Source organism: Petromyzon marinus, chromosome 7 (assembly GCF_048934315.1).
Source record: "Petromyzon marinus isolate PM22_M1 ecotype Great Lakes invasive population chromosome 7, UKy_Petmar_22M1.pri1.0, whole genome shotgun sequence".
Lineage (NCBI taxonomy): Eukaryota > Metazoa > Chordata > Hyperoartia > Petromyzontiformes > Petromyzontidae > Petromyzon > Petromyzon marinus.
The window spans coordinates 2414085-2431645 of NC_133673.1; the positions used below are offsets into that span (position 1 = coordinate 2414085).

Genomic DNA, 17561 nt, shown 5'->3' on the forward strand with positions numbered 1-17561 from the left:
TTTAATTAAAAGCTATTGTTTCGTATTTTGCCAGGTCACGTCCACTGAGCTACGTAGCTCTTTATTCAAGTAGCGACCTGGCCACAAATGATAGCTCAACGAAGTGGCTTATCATGTGGATATTTATAGCAGCCAAATACTCTCGTATATACAATCCACTGCTGGATAAGGGCCTGCCCGTGTCTTGAGGGACAATTGGCCATACTTCACCACGACGGTCAGTGCAAGTTGGTCAAGGTTGGAGGAGGCGTGCAGAGCAAGAATGGAGATTGCTGCACTGCCCTCTACTGCCCTCTACTGCCCACAACACCTATAACATGTCTTTTGTGCGCGGCAGTCACCCATCCAAGCAGTATCCAGGCTTAACGCTGCTTAGCTTCTGAGATATGATGAAATCAGGGGAATTCGGAGTGAATCGGTCTCTTTGTAATTTAAATGCAAATGTTGTACAACGTTTTGCACGTGTGCTGTTTAATTATGTAAAAAAATAAGCCCATTAGTGTTGTGTTAATTGTCAAAATCATTTTCCCAAAGCGAGTTAGAATTCCAGATAGCGGCTGACTCAGCCTCTCGCCCTTTCAGGACCAATATCACTTTTTTAAATGCAGCCAAACGTTGTCATCATTTGGAAATGTTGGCCCCTGCTGTGACAACGTGGAATGTCCACCAATGGTTCAGGATCACCATTTGAGAGGAGGGTCACCCCACAGCTCGTTTGAATCAGAATCTTTATTTAGACTTGATGAATTCGATGAGCTATGAAGCTCTTTGTCGCAGATTTCCAGATTTGGGAAAGAACCCACTTTGACTTGAATTTACAAATACGATGTTTTAGATGACTTTGATATGCAACAGAAGTTCATTATTCGATTTTTGATGTATGTATGTTGAACTTCTTTCGCGCCGTACATAGCCAACCACGCTAATCGGATGAACGGAGGAAGTGCAACTAACTAAACAAAAAAAGCAGTTCTAGCGAAATGAGTTTCCAATCTAGATTTAAATGTGCATATCTCCAATGGATTCTTAATATCGTAAGAGGGTTCCAGACGGCCGCAGAAGAGTGCCTGATAGCGCACAATGCAGTGATTGTTCGGTGGCTAGTCAAAAGCCACCGGCATTCGCATGATGATGGATGTTCCTTGAGGACCACACTGCCAAGGTAATAAGTACTACCAAGGTGTTGGGTGAACAGAGAAAACATCATTAAGTACGCTTGGCCTCTCGACCTCCAGGGCTACGCGGTGACCATAGATGAACGTGCCGCAGCGTGGGGCTACCGGCCTCTCTCTGGATGTGCTGTCAGCGCTAACCCCACATACATGTGAGGGTGCGAGGGGTTGGCTCATTATGTGAGGGTTGGTCACTAACCCGGAGTTGTGATGAGCAGGCTGCTTGGAGGGCTGGACAGTTGATGGCTGATGCTGACCAGGCTGATGTTGTAGCGCGTGTCTGCCGAGAGCCCGCTGATCGTCATGTGCTCCTCCTTGCTCAGCTGTTCCAGCTGCCAAGCAGACAGGTTTGTCTCTGTCGCAATGCAGGCTTTCAATTGTACCTTTGTTTAAATGCCAGTTTACAAGTGTAATAAACGCCTTCCAAGACGATTCGTATAGAGGGTGCTTTCGTTCTTTATTTCCCAACTGCAGTACAGCACATTCCCCGCTCCTTCTCTCTCCGAATATTCTCCCGGATGACAATGCCCTTAGACAACGCATATCTCCGATCCGCTGGCAGAGTCCGCCCTCCTCTCTCGGCCTCGCCGCTGGCTGGCGGCATGCCGGAGGGGAGAGGCGAGCTCCGCTGGGGATCCGCCACGTGGTCGGGCGGCGAAGAGAGGAGACGACGACCAGCGACGTAGTTGGACCCAAGGCTCCCCACACCGACCACGAGTCCTCCTCGGCCCCTGCTTATATTCCGCCAGGCGCAGCTAGGCTCCGCCTCTGTCCATGCCCTCGCATGGAATCTTCTCGATGGTTCCCGAAGCATCTCTCCCGACTCCGCCCATCAACTTTAGCCCAGACACTGTTCCCTCTTAGGATTGGATGGTTTTACATAATGGTGCTTGTACCGAGTTGCCCTTTCACAACCAAGAGATGGTGCTCTCTCATTAGATCACCCCCCCCCCCTGTAATAAAAGACTAGCGAATAAGGGAGAACTCGTGGTGTGCGTTCGGAGGAATGAGCTCCAGGAGGAATAAGAATCCGACAAGACGCGCAACCAATAACAAGGGGACATAGGGTAAAGGGACCAAACCAACAATGTGAAAAAGATAACAAGAAGACCAACACGGTTAAAGTCAATGAAATCGCAACGTCTTGGAACGAGTCCGTGACGCCGGACCGTCGACGGCAGCGGCGTCCTGCTCCAACCCGGTCGGCACGTGACTCTACAATGTTCACTGTGTCATGCAGGTGGGACTGAGCACTCACCTTGATGTGTTGCTCGGAATCCAGACTGGTGTAGGTCACAAGGTAGTAGTCTACCAGCCCCTCGCAGCTCCACGCAAGGCTCACGGAAGTCTGCGTCACGTTCAGGATGTTGACCGCCCTGGGGGAATCTGGGCCTGCGGAGGGAGGAGACGGAATGCCGCTACAGCCCAGCCAACACAGCCAGCCCGGCCAACCCAGCCAACATGGCCACCTCGGCCAACACGGCCACCTCGGCCAGCTCGGCAAGCCCGGCTAGTCCGGTCAGCCCGGCAAACTCGGCCAGCCCGGCCAGCCCAGCCAACACAGCGAGTTCAGCCAACCCAGCCAGCCCAGCAGCAACTCCCACACTCTATACTCTCCTCACAGCGCACACGCTGCCTTCATAAGCGGCTTCATAAATTCGACAGCAGCGTAACATTTGGTAAGTTGTGATATTTAGTTATTGGTGTTTCGACGTTTAAACCATAAAGTGTTGACACTGCTGCTTTGTAAAATATACCTTTGAGCGAAGCACAATGAATAAATATGTAATCATCGGAATAATAATTCGCGTAGTTGTGGAGAATATAAATAACCAAATAAATAAGCGGGCAATGTATCATATTATCTGCTTATTTATTCAGATATAGTTTCATAGTTTTCATTTATTTGGTATAGCCCTGTGAGCCATTCGGCTCTTGAATCAGGTGCAACCACAACAAACAAAAACATGAACAAGAAAACATCATAAAGTGACTATGTGACTGTGCAAACAGAAAATCCATGAAAAAACATCAAAATATTTCTGAAATAGCACCGTACACCAACGCTGTGTGCAAAAATCCCAGTGGGATGCAAGTCAAACAACAACAACAAGAAAACTTAGATTAAGGCCATCAGTCTAACTCCGTAATACAATAAACAAAAACATGGCCAAACCAAAAAACTTTTAGAAATCACCAAAATAAAGCCATAAATGCAATGTAACAGTGATCATAGGAACTGTGACCGAATTTTTTACAATAAACTACATAAATAACATGTAATACCCTAGAGCCACAGCTGGCTGCATGAGTCACTCCACAAACAACATGAGCATCAATCGGAGTATCACATTTTTGAATGCACCTTTAAGATCAGCACACTAAATCAAAATACAGATAATACTTTGCAGCGGTCATCCAGAGCGAAACATTTTATTTTATTTTAGGCCACTGAATAGCAGTGGCAGCTAGGGGTGTACAACTCCTCTAGAGCAGTTTTGACTGAAGATCTCATAGATAGTGATTCAAGTTGAAGTTTATTGGCAATAGCATTCCAGACCCTGGGGGCATCAATAGCAAAGGCCCTTCCTCCGGTTTTTGTACGGCAATAGGGAATGTGAAGCTGGTAGATGAGTGAAGACCTGAGGTAAAATTTGTTCTTTGAAACAGAGCGGAGATCCAGCAGGTAGTCTGCGGATTTTTTTGTAAGTACATCGTGAATAAATAAGATCTGGTGTACAAGCCATCGAACATTAAGAGATGTTAAGTTTGACCCAATGTAGAGATCACAGTGGTGAGTCCTATATGGGCAGTTCAATGCAAATCTTAAGGCCGAGTGATTATTAACTAGGGTTGCTCTGATACCATTATAATGATGTGGCATTGTATTATTGCAATATCTGTTTCCCATTACTCTGTTAATGTAATTCTAAATATTATTGTATTGATTTGTGCTTTGCTGTGCTTCTAGTATAATGATAGTAAGCAAAACTTCTTTCAGCTTCAGGTCATTCATCATAAGCCTGCCATGAATCTTATAACCATGACACATGCTGTTGGTTTACACAAGAAAACACAACAATTACATCATCTATCACTATGCCTTTAATAACTCCGAAAATAGATAATAGCTATTTATTTACAACTTTAACTACTGTGTTAGCAAGGTAACAAATATTTTGGCATGAAAATAAACATTATTTATTTAAATGAAATAAACAATTAGCAGTATTTTGAAAAAACAATGTAATTATCGTGGGTCTTATATCGTATGATATATCTGAGTTAACATTGCATTAATCATAGCAACAACAACAACATGGTTTTAAAGCATATCCAAAATCATATTCCCTCATCTCGCTATTGTGTGCAAATTTCAGCCATTGGTGCGCTGCAAAGCGTAGAATGTACGATTTTCAGAAATAGCCAAAATGTCATTTATTGAGGACATGGAATTTGTAACATGAAATGTTGATTTGAAAACAAATGTCCGAGTAAAGTGGCTCTCAGAGCTGGTAATTGCAATCTGCCCCAGTCCAGCTGTTTCACGTTCGCCAATGAGATGAGACCACGTACCGACATGTGAACTAATAACGTGAATTCAAAATCAGGAGAATCAGTCGTGTTTTTCCCACAGTGTAAAGCCCGTAGGACAACGAAGCTCGTTCTCAAAACCCACTCGGCCGAAAGACAACCCCAAAGCATTCCACAATTACAGATTTAAAAAAATATAAACAAACAAACACACTTAATACGAGCACTTATGTTGTAAAATTACATTCACACTTAAACGTGTAGTGATTTTTAATAACAGAGTAATTTTAAATGAGGGTGCAGATGGCAGAATGGAGATGCCAAGAGATTAATCTGGGTGGTTCCAATCACTTTGGGAGCAGACACGTTCATGCTTCTGATCCAAATTGTGTGTGCGAAATCCGGGAACTTATTAACAATCAGACAAGCGTCGCAGATCGTTAGGATTGTCCAATGGTAAAAACAAAAACCAGGTCGGACAATGAAAGAGTATATCTGCGGTGATGACAATCTCCTGGCAGATGTGGGTGCTGGGCCGTGGGTGTGCGAGGGCGGTGCTCACAAGCAAACACGGAGGTGGAGGAGGTCGGTCCCCTGGATAGATTATCGCTACGTTGATCAGCAACAGCAGCAGCAACGACAACAAAAACTTCCAACGTCATCCTCATTTGCAAGCTGCCCCTGAGAAGCACGTGGTCTATTCGGAACACTTCTTCGTAAAGCTTCTTCAGGTGACATTTGCCATTTGTATTTTTAACTAACTGCAACAAAATATCCATCAACACAGGAGTTTACATGTTTTAAAATAATATAAACCGCACTCAAATACTTGTCAATGAGCGGCAATACAAATGCCATTGATTCATAATTGATTTTTTTTTTTTAGCAAAGTTGTGCAAGAGACATATTGAATGACGGCCGTCCATTATGATGAACCTTTGTGTTCACTCCCCCCCCCCCCCCGCGGGGGCCCATCCACGCATTTGAGGCCAAGCGCTACTCACTGGTGCTGATGACGTGATGCGCAGAGACGTTGTGCCTGTGCTGGGTAAAGGCCACAACCGAGATGTTGTACAAGTCCCCCGGCGTGACGAGGACGCTGGCCTCCATGACCTTCCTCTCCACCTGCGCACGGGCCACGACACGGCGCTCCCCAGCTGTAAAACATTTCTACCACTTCCAACTATTCACGGACCTCAAGCATTCAAACATTTTTTAGAGCGCAAAACATTCGTCAATGCCCCGAACCCGATTGTTCCCCTCTGCCCATGATAGGGCAGTGAGCCTGAGTGCTCTCATAATAAAACGTTATTTTAGGTTAGATCGCGTGAGTATAAATGTGTCATTAACCCACCACCACCCGACACAGTCAATTTGTCACACAAACAAAACATGCCAATTAGCGACTACTTCAGCACACCGGTGTTTTGGAGAGTAAACCCACAACATTTAGAAATTTGAATGTGACGTTTCCCTGGTAACGACAACCACCTTCATCGGGCGAATTGTGCCGGAATTGTTCAGGAACAATTTGAATAACATTTTAACACGTAGGCTTTCACGACCAATATCATCCATAATATAGGTTTGTGGGTCAGATCGCGTAAAAACGTCATACTCAGATTGTAAATGTTGTGGCTTGGCACTCCAACACACCGGTGTGCTGTACTAGTGACGAATTGGCACGTTCTGTTTACGTGACAATCCTTATGAGTTGGCTGTGTCGGGTGGTGGCAGGTTTTAACGACACATTTATATATTTACGCGATCTAACCCAAAAACCTATATTATCGAATAACATTGGTCGCGAAAGCCGACGTGTTAAACGGAGTGTTCTCTTCCGTTCTCCGATCGCGAGGGCGTACTAACGCGTTATGTCAACCGTTTGTTTATTCTACGATGTCTCGCCCTTCCTCTGCTATTCCTTCTGTCCCCTTGGCTCTTGACCAACAATTGTTTACAACAAAAGAAAAACATTCGTTAATTCAGACTCCCTGAAAATGGACAAATATATCCTAAAAACTAAACTAAACCATTTTGTTATTTAACCGGGTAATGCTCACTGAAGCAATATACCTCATTTTCAGAAGCAACCTGGCCACAAATGTATGTGTGTTGAACTTATTTCACACCTTACATAGCCAACCGTGATAACTCAACGAAGTGGCTCATCATGTGTAAATTAACATCAGCCAAATACTCTAATCACATGTTTATAAATGTGGAGGGAAAAACCCGAGGACCCGGAGAAAATCCACGCAACCACGGGGAGAACATGCAAACTCCAAATATACAGACATTAGGGTCGGGATCAAACCCACGGTCTCCTGTATATCAGGCGAGGGAGTTAACATATCGCCACCGTGGTGTCCACGACAACGTAAATAAACGCATAAACTGTTTTGAAAAAACCATAGCTTTTACAAAAGTACTGTATTTGGAGAAAACACTAAAAGTAAGTCAAATATGGTTGATAGATTTCAACATCATTGGTGAGACTTATTGCAGTGGAGGTTGGATATATCAGCGCATGTGTAGTGGCATCGGTGGACGCCGGCCTGTGTGAGGCGAGACACGCCGAGCCGCTCACGCCGCCAACAGCGGTGCAGGAGGAGCGCAGTACCGGGCCTAGCAAGGACCGGCAGAGATCGTCGATGGAGAGCGCTGCGCTCTGTGTGCAGTCTCTGAAGGGTAGGGGGCCCTGGGGCTGAGGACGAGACCCCTCTAAAAAGCCCGAGAAGGGAGGCGTGGAAAGGGGTGTACGGAGCTCCCTGGGACCCCCGAACAGGTTAGGGGGGCTGCCGACGAGGAGAAGACGGAGGCCGTCATGCCGGGAGAAGACCTGCCGATAGACGAGACCCCGGACCCAAGGCAGGGTCCGGTCGTGGCTAGCTACCCTGTGCAGCTAGGGAGGATTAGCCCGGAGGAGATACCTCCCTAGGGCAGCTCTACCCTTTCGTGTGTATTAGGGGAAGTTGTAATAAACATGTTGCCTCCACGCCGTCTCCAAGTGTCTCTGAGCTGGACACTACACGGTTCTGATATAATCCAAGGGGAACTTGGCTTATATCAGCACACCTGGCTTGCTCGCAAGGGGTTTGCTTCTATAGGTCTTCTATTGTATTTCCTTAAAAATACATCTATATATGATTAAGCACCATAACATATTTCCAAGAATACAATGTCCAATCGTAAATAAGTAAGGATATTTGTGCGTATTATGTATTATGACGTATTGTATTGTTTATACAGCCAACAGAATATGTCATTTAAAACACTTATGTGAGGAGGAATTCCAAAGGTAAGCGTGGTGACCTGCAGTGGGGTGAGCTGTTGGTGAATGGGTGGGTAGCTGAGTGCATTGTTGTGACCTGCAGTGTGGTGAGTGGGTGGGTGGGTAGCTGAGTGCATTGTTGTGACCTGCAGTGTGGTGAGTGGGTGGGTGGCTGAGTGCATTGTTGTGACCTGCAGTGAGGTGAGTGGGTGAGTGGGTAGCTGAGTGCATTGTTGTGACCTGCAGTGTGGTGAGTGGGTGGGTGGGTGGCTGAGTGCATTGTTGTGACCTGCAGTGTGGTGAGTGGGTGGGTGGGTGGCTGAGTGCATTGTTGTGACCTGCAGTGAGGTGAGTGGGTGAGTGGGTAGTTGAGTGCATTGTTGTGACCTGCAGTGAGGTGAGTGGGTGGGTGGCTGAGTGCATTGTTGTGATCTGTAACGTACAGTAACGGTTTAACACATTACGGATGAAATGAAACAGTCAGGATAAATAAGAACAGCATCCATGGCAGTAGCGACAGACGAGTGACAGGGAGGCTCGCGTACCGCCAGTGAACGAAGAAAAACAACATCGGCAACAGCGGCGATGCACGCAACAACAAAAACCAAACGTACAAAAGGGCGTCCCGAATACGAGATGTGCTCACGTCCTTCTTGTAGACGCGGAGTCCCGACACGACGAGCTCCCAGCGCAGCAGGCGAGAGTGCGCGGAGGAGACGCCGGGGTGGCGGTAGCGCCAGCGCACCCGCAGCACTCGCCGCTCCTCGTATGCCACCTCCACGATCTCGGGAGACAGCGGCGCTGCGCGGGAGGCGCGAAGAGACACGCGGCGGCGGCGGCGGTGGTGGTGGTGGGAGGGGGGAGAGGCACTCGACTATTAGGAAAGCACCGGGAGCTGTGAACTTTTAAATCATGTAGATTGAAAACTGCTTTTTGTGTTTAGTTTTTGTCCCCCCCCCCTCTCCCCCCACACCTCCGATTAAGTATGGTTGGTGCGAAATTAGCCATCATACACACATACAACTATCGCAAAGGGTTACAGTTCATAATGTGCAGCATACATGTCATTCCAAGTTTGAAACGCCAACATTTTCTGCGATAGGTTGTCCGAAATAATTAATTAATACATTATGTAAGTTGAAGCATCTAATTGATTTCATTATCTCTAAGTTATCAACACTCATAACGACAATCATTTTATCAAGAACATATAAATGTTATTTTTTCATGAAATCATATATACTTTCTTATTTTTTTAATATATATTTGTATACATGTGTTTGTTTTGTATTTGTTTTCCCATTATGGTTTTACCGCGTGTAATTTCACCACGGTCGTGACAGTACTGTTGTACAGCTCAGATGCACAGCCATTATTTGGGCACAACTAGAGATCAAAGCTCAAGAGCCTACATGCCAAGATAAGCATTCAGCATTGCTCATTACCATTGTAAATCTTGAGCTTCGGAGGTGAACATTACTTATTCATACGGCTGGAACCATTCTTCTCTGGAGGAAAACCATGGATTACCCGCCGAGTGCCTTTCATCCAGAAGGTTGTATTTGTGACACCCTCTGCACCGATGTGATGAGGCTCTCATCCAAGTGCGCGAACCAAGCCACAATTCTGTTTTTTGCTGCCAAGATCTGACCCGGAAGAATCGTAGATTTGTAAATGTATGTCCGTATAATATTTGCGTGTACGTATCACTGCGACAGCCTGAGAAACCCTTGCAATCGTGGGATATTCCTCATCGAGGGATATTATCCAGGGTAAAACTTTTAATTGAAAATATATATACGGTACATTCATAATGGTTCGATCATGAGCAATAAAACGAGGGCCGCACTGTGGGGAATCCGCCGTGAGGAGTTCACACCACTGCCTGGGATACCTGTGGAGATGAGCACCACCGTAATTACTTTATGAGCATGGAAAGACCGTGACACCGACGTGGTGGCGAGATATTAACTACTTCGCCTGGTATACAGGATGTTATGGGTTCGATCCCGGCCCTGAAGCTTGTTGTATATTTGGAGTTTGCATGTTCTACCCTTGGTCGCATGGATTATTCTCAGGGTCCTCTGGGTTTTCCTTCCACATTTAGAATCAACATGCGTTTCGAGTATTTGGCTGCTATAAATTTCTACGTGATTAGTCACTTCGTTGAGCTATCATTTGTGGCCAGGTCGCTTCTAAAAAAATAGCTATATAGCTCAGTGGGCCTTACCTGGTAAAATAGCAATAGTTTGTAGTAGTTTTTAGCTCAGTGTATTTTATGGACTGCGTTTGGCTGCTGTGGTTTACTCACACGTGACATGAATAAGAGATGAATCTGGACAGCAAACACGTGCCGTGGAATTTTCTCCACTCTGCATCATGACTCTAATGACATATTCCCAAGCAGGGATCAGATCTTCGAGCTCCTGGAAACACAAGCAGAGATGGGGACAAGCAGGTTAATAGAGAATTGGACATTATCTGTGTATGCAAAGTATTGGAGATAATGCATCACTTTCCACAATGCACGTAAGCCAAAAATTATCATCGCAGTCACAGAAGGCACGGCGTGGATCACAGCAATCTATTTTTTTTCAATACAATTGAATGATCCTGAGGCTGTCACAGAATCCATTTCGCCTTGAATGGAGATGCAGGAATTACCATTTATATGTTTGCAGAATCCACATGTAATTCATAAGCTGTTAGATAATTCTCATTTCATTGGCGCGATTCCTAAAGGTCAAAAGTCGCCCCCCATCCCTCGTATAGCCCTAAACAGGCTGTCGGGGAAAAGTGCCAACACGGCACACGAGTGCTTACACACTGCACCAGGTACTCGCTGAAGGCTGAGTTGACCTAGGGGAGGCACACGAGTGCTTACACACTGCACCAGGTACTCGCTGAAGGCTGAGTCGACCTAGGGGAGGCACACGAGTGCTTACACACTGCACCAGGTACTCGCTGAAGGCTGAGTCGACCTAGGGGAGGCACACGAGTGCTTACACACTGCACCAGGTACTCGCTGAAGGCTGAGTCGACCTAGGGGAGGCACGCGAGTGCTTACACACTGCACCAGGTACTCGCTGAAGGCTGAGTCGACCTAGGGGAGGCACACGAGTGCTTACACACTGCACCAGGTACTCGCTGAAGGCTGAGTCGACCTAGGGGAGGCACACGAGTGCTTACACACTGCACCAGGTACTCGCTGAAGGCTGAGTCGACCTAGGGGAGGCACGCGAGTGCTTACACACTGCACCAGGTACTCGCTGAAGGCTGAGTCGACCTAGGGGAGGCACAAAACCGGTTTAGATATTCATAAACTCTGGTCAACTGGGTGGATGGTGTATCGCCTTAACCGCTTCACTACCGCTCCCCACCGATTACCATTTATATCCGCCAGTGATTCCCATTGATATCTAGTAACACATGCTGCTGGATAACATGGGTCTGCAAAGCCAACATGTCGATGGACTAAAGTCTAATTTAATTTATCTGTGGAGACCCAAAACGGAGCTATGTTTAAGCTCGCTGTGACCCATAATGCTCCGCAGCACTGTGACGTCAGTGTTTACGTGCCTCAGCAGCGCTCCCGTTAGAAGTTTTCTTTTCCTGCCTCAGTAGCTCTCCCGCTATTTTTTCACCTGATGGCGATTGCTTGTGTTGCGATCGAAACGCCGTGAAATGTTATCATTATTTTTTTTTTCTATCTACGTAGCTTTACCGAAAGACCCAAAGAATATGAATTCCTGTAGTCATGAAAGCTTTAAGTGAAGATGTATCCCTGTATCTGTTCCTGTCTGTCTTTGCTTTTGCTTCCCTGCATTTCTCCCTGTTAATTTTTTTGTATGTTGAACTTCTTTCGCGCCGTACGTAGCCAACCGTGCCAGTCGGAGGTGCGGGTGAAGGACAGCAAACTAAACACAAAAAAACAGTTCTAGATAAATTAGTTTTCAATTTTGATTTGAAAGTGCATAGCTTCAATGGCTTCCTAATGTCGGAAAGAAGAGTGTTCCAGACGTCCGCAGAAGCGCATCTGAAAGCGCGCGATGCAGTGACCGTCTTTGTTCGATGGCGAGCCAAAAGCCGCTGCGAGGATGACCGGAGTTCGTGTGATGGTTTATGCTCATTGACGAGATCAGCAAGGTATTGTGGCTCATTCGTGGCAAGCACTCTGTGTGCAATGAGTGCGACCATGTAATGTATTGTAATATAAATTAATGGATATTATCTGTGAATGTTAGTGATTCAATGTGGCAGTCGTATGTCTCTTTGTGTGTGTGTGTGTGTGCGTATCCCTCTTTCTGTGAGCCCCCGACTCCCCCTGGTTATCTCTGTGCCCTCGTGTCCACACGAATGCGACTTGGCATCTTCACATTCCTCTCTGTCACTAGATCTTCCAACACCTCTCTCTCTCTCTTTTGTGTCACTAGCCATCATTTTCCTATTATTTCTGTCTCAAAAGTTAAAACATGAACAATTTAAATTAACACGTTAGCATTCAATGATTTAAATGTGATTAAAACAATACTTAGGAATGCACTTTTGATATACATTTAATGTTATACTTTCATGAAAGGTTAAAGGGATCGTTTAAAACACGAATATAGTCAAACAATTAAACTTATATAGTGTAATTTACAACACGTCATCACAAGGTGAATTTTTATCTTAGCAAATAAAAACAAACAATCCTTACGACCGCCACCGATAGCTCACCAGTGTGGTTTGCCCCTTGGTGGTGTTTTCCGCGATGTCTATTTGCCTCATGATGGACTCTTGTTGGTGCAGGTCAAAGTAAAACAGCTGGACGACGTATCTGGTGAAGAACACCACCTGAGGGATCTTCCATGACAGCTTCACAGTGAAGGGGTCCAAGCCTTCCGCCTCCAGTTCCTTTACTCCTGTTGGCACTTTGAAAATATATTTTTTTAACTGCCTGAAATGTACAATTCAAGCATTCTAACAGCAGACTCAACGTTGAGCGTTAAAAGCGGGCACGGCTCTGAAGGAGAAGCATCGAAGTGTCCGGCCAGTTAGTTTGTCGTTGCTCACACGAAACACATACTTTCTGACAAAAGTTCAGAAAGCATGGCCACAATCAACTTGAAAGTGAAGCCCAACATTATAGTCATAACAAAAAAAATCCTGACAGCAATTGTAATGCGCATGTGATATCTCTGCTGTATACTTCTACTTGCTCAGGTGAACCGTGTATGTATGATTGATGAACTTATTTTTCACTGTACGTAGCCAACTGTGTCAATGTTCGAGAGAAATGCGTTCATAATAATACAGGGTGGCCCATAAGTATGGAATCATATGGAAAAATAACGAATTCATATTTTTTTTGTTTCTGCATGCACAAGATGTCTCTGAGTAAAGGAAGAACGAGTCCAGACAAATCTCCTCGTAGGAAATCGGAGTCAGAGGGAGGTCGCTGTTGAATTTAACAGACTGCATCCAGATCGCGAGCCAATAACACGGAGCTGTGTTTTTCAGACGTATGGGACACCCTGTAGGTGATTTAAAAGCGCATATCTCCAGCGGCTTCCTAAGATCGGAAGGAAGAGCGTTCCAGACGGCCGCGGCAGTGCATCTGAAAGCACGCAATGCCAGTGGCCGTCTTTGTTTGATGGCGAGCCAAAAAGCCGCTGCCAGCGATTCCCATTGATAGCCGAGCTGCAGGCTTCCTGGGGACTACCAGCATTATTCAAGGTAAACGTTTATTTTGTGTGACTGGGTGAGAACTCTAGTGACCAGGAGTCTCGTTTACGAGAGTGGCCTGGGTCACCAACATGATAAAAGAAAAACAAATAAGAAACATCGCATCTTTCACATGGGAACTGAAAATATTGAAACGTTATTTCTTGCAGTGCAAATCGGCTTGGACAGATCATCTCAAGATTGGTCACAGCTCGGTACAATACTCAGCTAGAGAAACGTTATCGTTAAGCAAATATATATTTTCGGTGACTACAGCACCAATATGTAAAACAAACAAGGACAGATGTCGAACGCAAATGGCAAGTGAGGTATGTGAAATGCAATAGCGTTAACAGCATTGCTCTTGGAAATGCATGCTCTTTCAAATATTATATTACACGAATATAGATTACACGATACTCTGGGGTAGTGGTACAGGGGTCTCATCTGAAGCCAAGGGCTACGCTCATCACTGTGTGCTGTGTCTGCATAAAGACTTTTATCCAGGGACACGCAAGAGCCAGTAGGATTAGTAATGTTTTTTTTGTAATTGCTTGCATAACTCTATTACCTATACCAAGAAAGGACGTAACCAAGGCCATTACTAATAGTCTAAAATAAATATAAAAATTGTCAAAAATTTAATTAATTAGAGAAAAATATCCACATATTTGGGGAAAAAAACTGTCCGGATAAAGCAGATCCTTGAAAATTCAAGCCCCTTCTGTGCACCAAGCCAACAGCCAGATCATACGTGCTTTAGTATATCGTTTATAATCGTAAGATAAGTCATATATTAAATGTGAACGTGGATGGACATGATTTAAGGTACAAGTTTGAGTAGGATGACTATGTATGTTGAACTTCGTTTGCACAGTACGTAGAAAACCATGCTAATTGGAGGTGCGGGCTAAAACTGCAATGTATATATAATAATACAAAAACTTACAGCCCTTTGTCAATTCACTGCTGGATGAAGGCCTCCTTATCCCATGTCAATTTTTTTTTAACCCAAATTCACCACGCTGATCAGCGTGTGTTGGTGAAATGGCTTAAATATCACCGATTTTAGCTGTGAATTGAACTACTGCACACATACTTGAATATAATCACATCCATGATTTCTCATCCATACTGTAAAGAGCTCCGTTATATGACGATCTTCAAGTTATTTCACTGATTCATCCCTGAATCAGATCAAATTCATATCTTGAAAATGATTTTCCACATTGTGCATACCTATCTCACCTTGAGTCATCTGTGGTGCCGCATACAAGTGTCGGCGCCACGGTGGCGAGATGTTAACTACCTCGCCTGGTAAAACAGGAATTCGTGGTTTCGATTCTGACCCTGACGCCTGCTATATATTTGAAGTTTGCATGTTCTCCCCATGGTCGTGTGAATTTTTCCCCGGGTCCTCCGGTTTTCCCCTCCACATTTTAGAATCAACAGATGTGAGTGTAAAGGCGATCGGTATTACCTTGGTGTCGCAGCATCTCTTCAGAAAAGTGAGCGACTTGATCTTTTAACAGATACTGAGACAAGAAGGCTAATTTGATCGGGTCGCTCACTTTTGTGAAGAGATGACACGACACTAAGGTAATACCGATCGCCTTTACACTCACATCTGCTGCTGTAACTTCTCCTAATACTAAACGGATCTTGTTCAGGGCTGGCCTAGCCCTGATCTCAGAGAGAATAACATTGCTCCGATTTACACCGAGCTTACATTTACAAGCAAATTTTCTCTCTCCAACTCGCTCTCTCATACTCGCTCCTATATTAACATTAGCTGCCCAACCCATCTCTAAACCTTTATAAACAGCGCGCCTCAACAGATTTCCCCCTCTTTTTCACCTGAAGACGATTGCTTGTGTGGCGATCGAAAAGTCGTGATTTTATTATTTTATAATTTTTCTATCTACGTGACTTTACCGAAAAACCCAAAGAGTACTAATACTATGTCACAGCCCTTTGTCAATACCGTCACGGAGGGGTGGAGGAGTTGGGGGTTGACCATACTTCACCACACTAGTCATTGCAGTTTGAAGAGGGGCCCAGGTCAGATTGCGATGTCACTTAGCCACTGATGGTAACTGTGGGCCTGCTAAGGGTTCAGAGTTCAGAGCTCTGACCACTGCACAACCCATGCATGTATTGTCAGCTTATGATTTTAAAGACCGTAATCGCCAAACATTTTACCGAATTTCATTTTTCCTCCCCCGACTTTATTGAGGGTTATGCCTTACATTAACGATTGCAAAATAGAACTAAATAATTTTTATTTTATCAGGTAAGGCCCACTGAGCTATGTGGCTTTTTGTCAGCAGCGACCTGGCCACAAATGATAGCTCAACGATGTGGCCCATCGTGTGTAAATGTATAGCAGCCAAATACTCTAAACGCATGTTTCTAAATGTAGAGGGGAAAACTGGAGGACCCGGAGAAAAATACATGCGACCACGGGCAGAACACGCAAATTCCAAATATACAGGAGGCATCAGGGTCGGGATCAAACCGACGACCTCCTGTATACCAGGCAAGGTAGTTAACATCTTGCCACTGTGGCGCCCTTCTTACCTTTACACTTCAGGCCAAAAAAACTAGAGTAAATTTAACTGAAGGTGTTGCTGTAGAGACTGCCAGTGTATCATGAATGCCGTTTTGATCAAGGGTGCTGCTGCAGTGGTGTGACGGCTAGCGCACTGGACTTTAAATTCAGAGGTTCACCGGTTCAATTACAACTCCCGGGCGAGGTGGTTAAAATGATAATGCAAGTTTCTGAAATCCTCTGCCTCTGTCCACCCAGCTGTATAAATGTGCGCACCACAGTTAGTTGATCGACAGGTGGCTTGTGGTGGGGTACAATGTGGGACACTGCCACCACTTCCAAGATGACCGGTGTGCAGGAGTAAGCTCACTGGAGCTCCCTCCGGTGGAGACCCTTCTCTCTACACCGTCTCACAATGAGATTACGTGCGACACATTCACGAAATGCAAATCGGCCGAGGAGGTCCACTATCACCAGGTCCGTTCACGTTGACATTCGAAGTCGTTTTCGGAAAAAAATTGATTGAAGTGTAATTAGGCTTAAACATAGAGAGAGTATTACCCATCTCGCTCAGGCTGATGACAAACAATGGGAATGAACCTCAGAATATGAGTTATCAACAGCACATTCGTTTATAAAATCATACTGAAGTTAAACATATATTTAAAGGTCACGTACAGCAAGTTGACATAACGAAAGTTGACCATCTCGCGGAGGTCCTCCTGCTGAGGACTGCCCACGTTTGGCAGCAGTGGACACGCTGTAACATGTAGGACATAATAAATCCGCCACAAAATGAATAATTACGTTAATGTTCGGGGAAGTCAATGGTGGTGAATGGGAGGGCTTAACAACCAAAAATGCTAAATTTCAATTTAAAGCTTTCGCGACTGCAGGGATTCATCTTCTTGGTTCTTTCGGTAAAGTCACGTAGAATGGAAGTAAAATAATAAAAATAAAACAAAAAAATAAAATTCTCAAGACGTTTCGGCCACAACACAAGTAGCCTTCCTCAGGTGAAGAAACAGAACTGTCGGGAAGACAGCGCTCCAATGAACACTGCCAAGCTTGGCAGCTTCTTTTAAGCTACGTGGGAGGAGCAGAGCGCCTTGACGAAGGAATTTACATATCAACAGAAGGACTTAGCATTGAAAGAGCTGTGTTAATGTGTTGGATTAGCAGAGTGTTAAAGTCAGAAATTAGCATGTAACTGGGAGATTAGCACCACGGAAAGCGACGAGCTTTGCTCAGACGGACGAGTCCATCTATGTTCGGAACGGAGGAGGGGGGAGAAAATGTAGCATTCAATGCTAAATTTAGCTCG

At 45.1% G+C, this 17561-nt stretch overlaps 1 protein-coding gene across 3 annotated transcripts in view; it reads right to left on the reverse strand.

Moving 5' to 3' along the window:
* The window catches only part of LOC116939849 (receptor-type tyrosine-protein phosphatase O-like), a 77817-nt gene that overhangs the window by 35049 nt on the left and 25207 nt on the right, over window positions 1-17561 (reverse strand). For all 3 annotated transcript variants that reach the window (XM_076065255.1, XM_032948756.2, XM_032948757.2), the window contains exons 9-14: window positions 12700-12893; window positions 10292-10406; window positions 8627-8781; window positions 5711-5831; window positions 2431-2564; window positions 1372-1504 (exon numbers count right to left, since the gene is read on the reverse strand). In XM_076065255.1, coding sequence (XP_075921370.1) covers window positions 1372-1504; window positions 2431-2564; window positions 5711-5831; window positions 8627-8781; window positions 10292-10406; window positions 12700-12893 — 852 coding nt within the window. The remainder of the gene's footprint in view (window positions 1-1371; window positions 1505-2430; window positions 2565-5710; window positions 5832-8626; window positions 8782-10291; window positions 10407-12699; window positions 12894-17561) is intronic.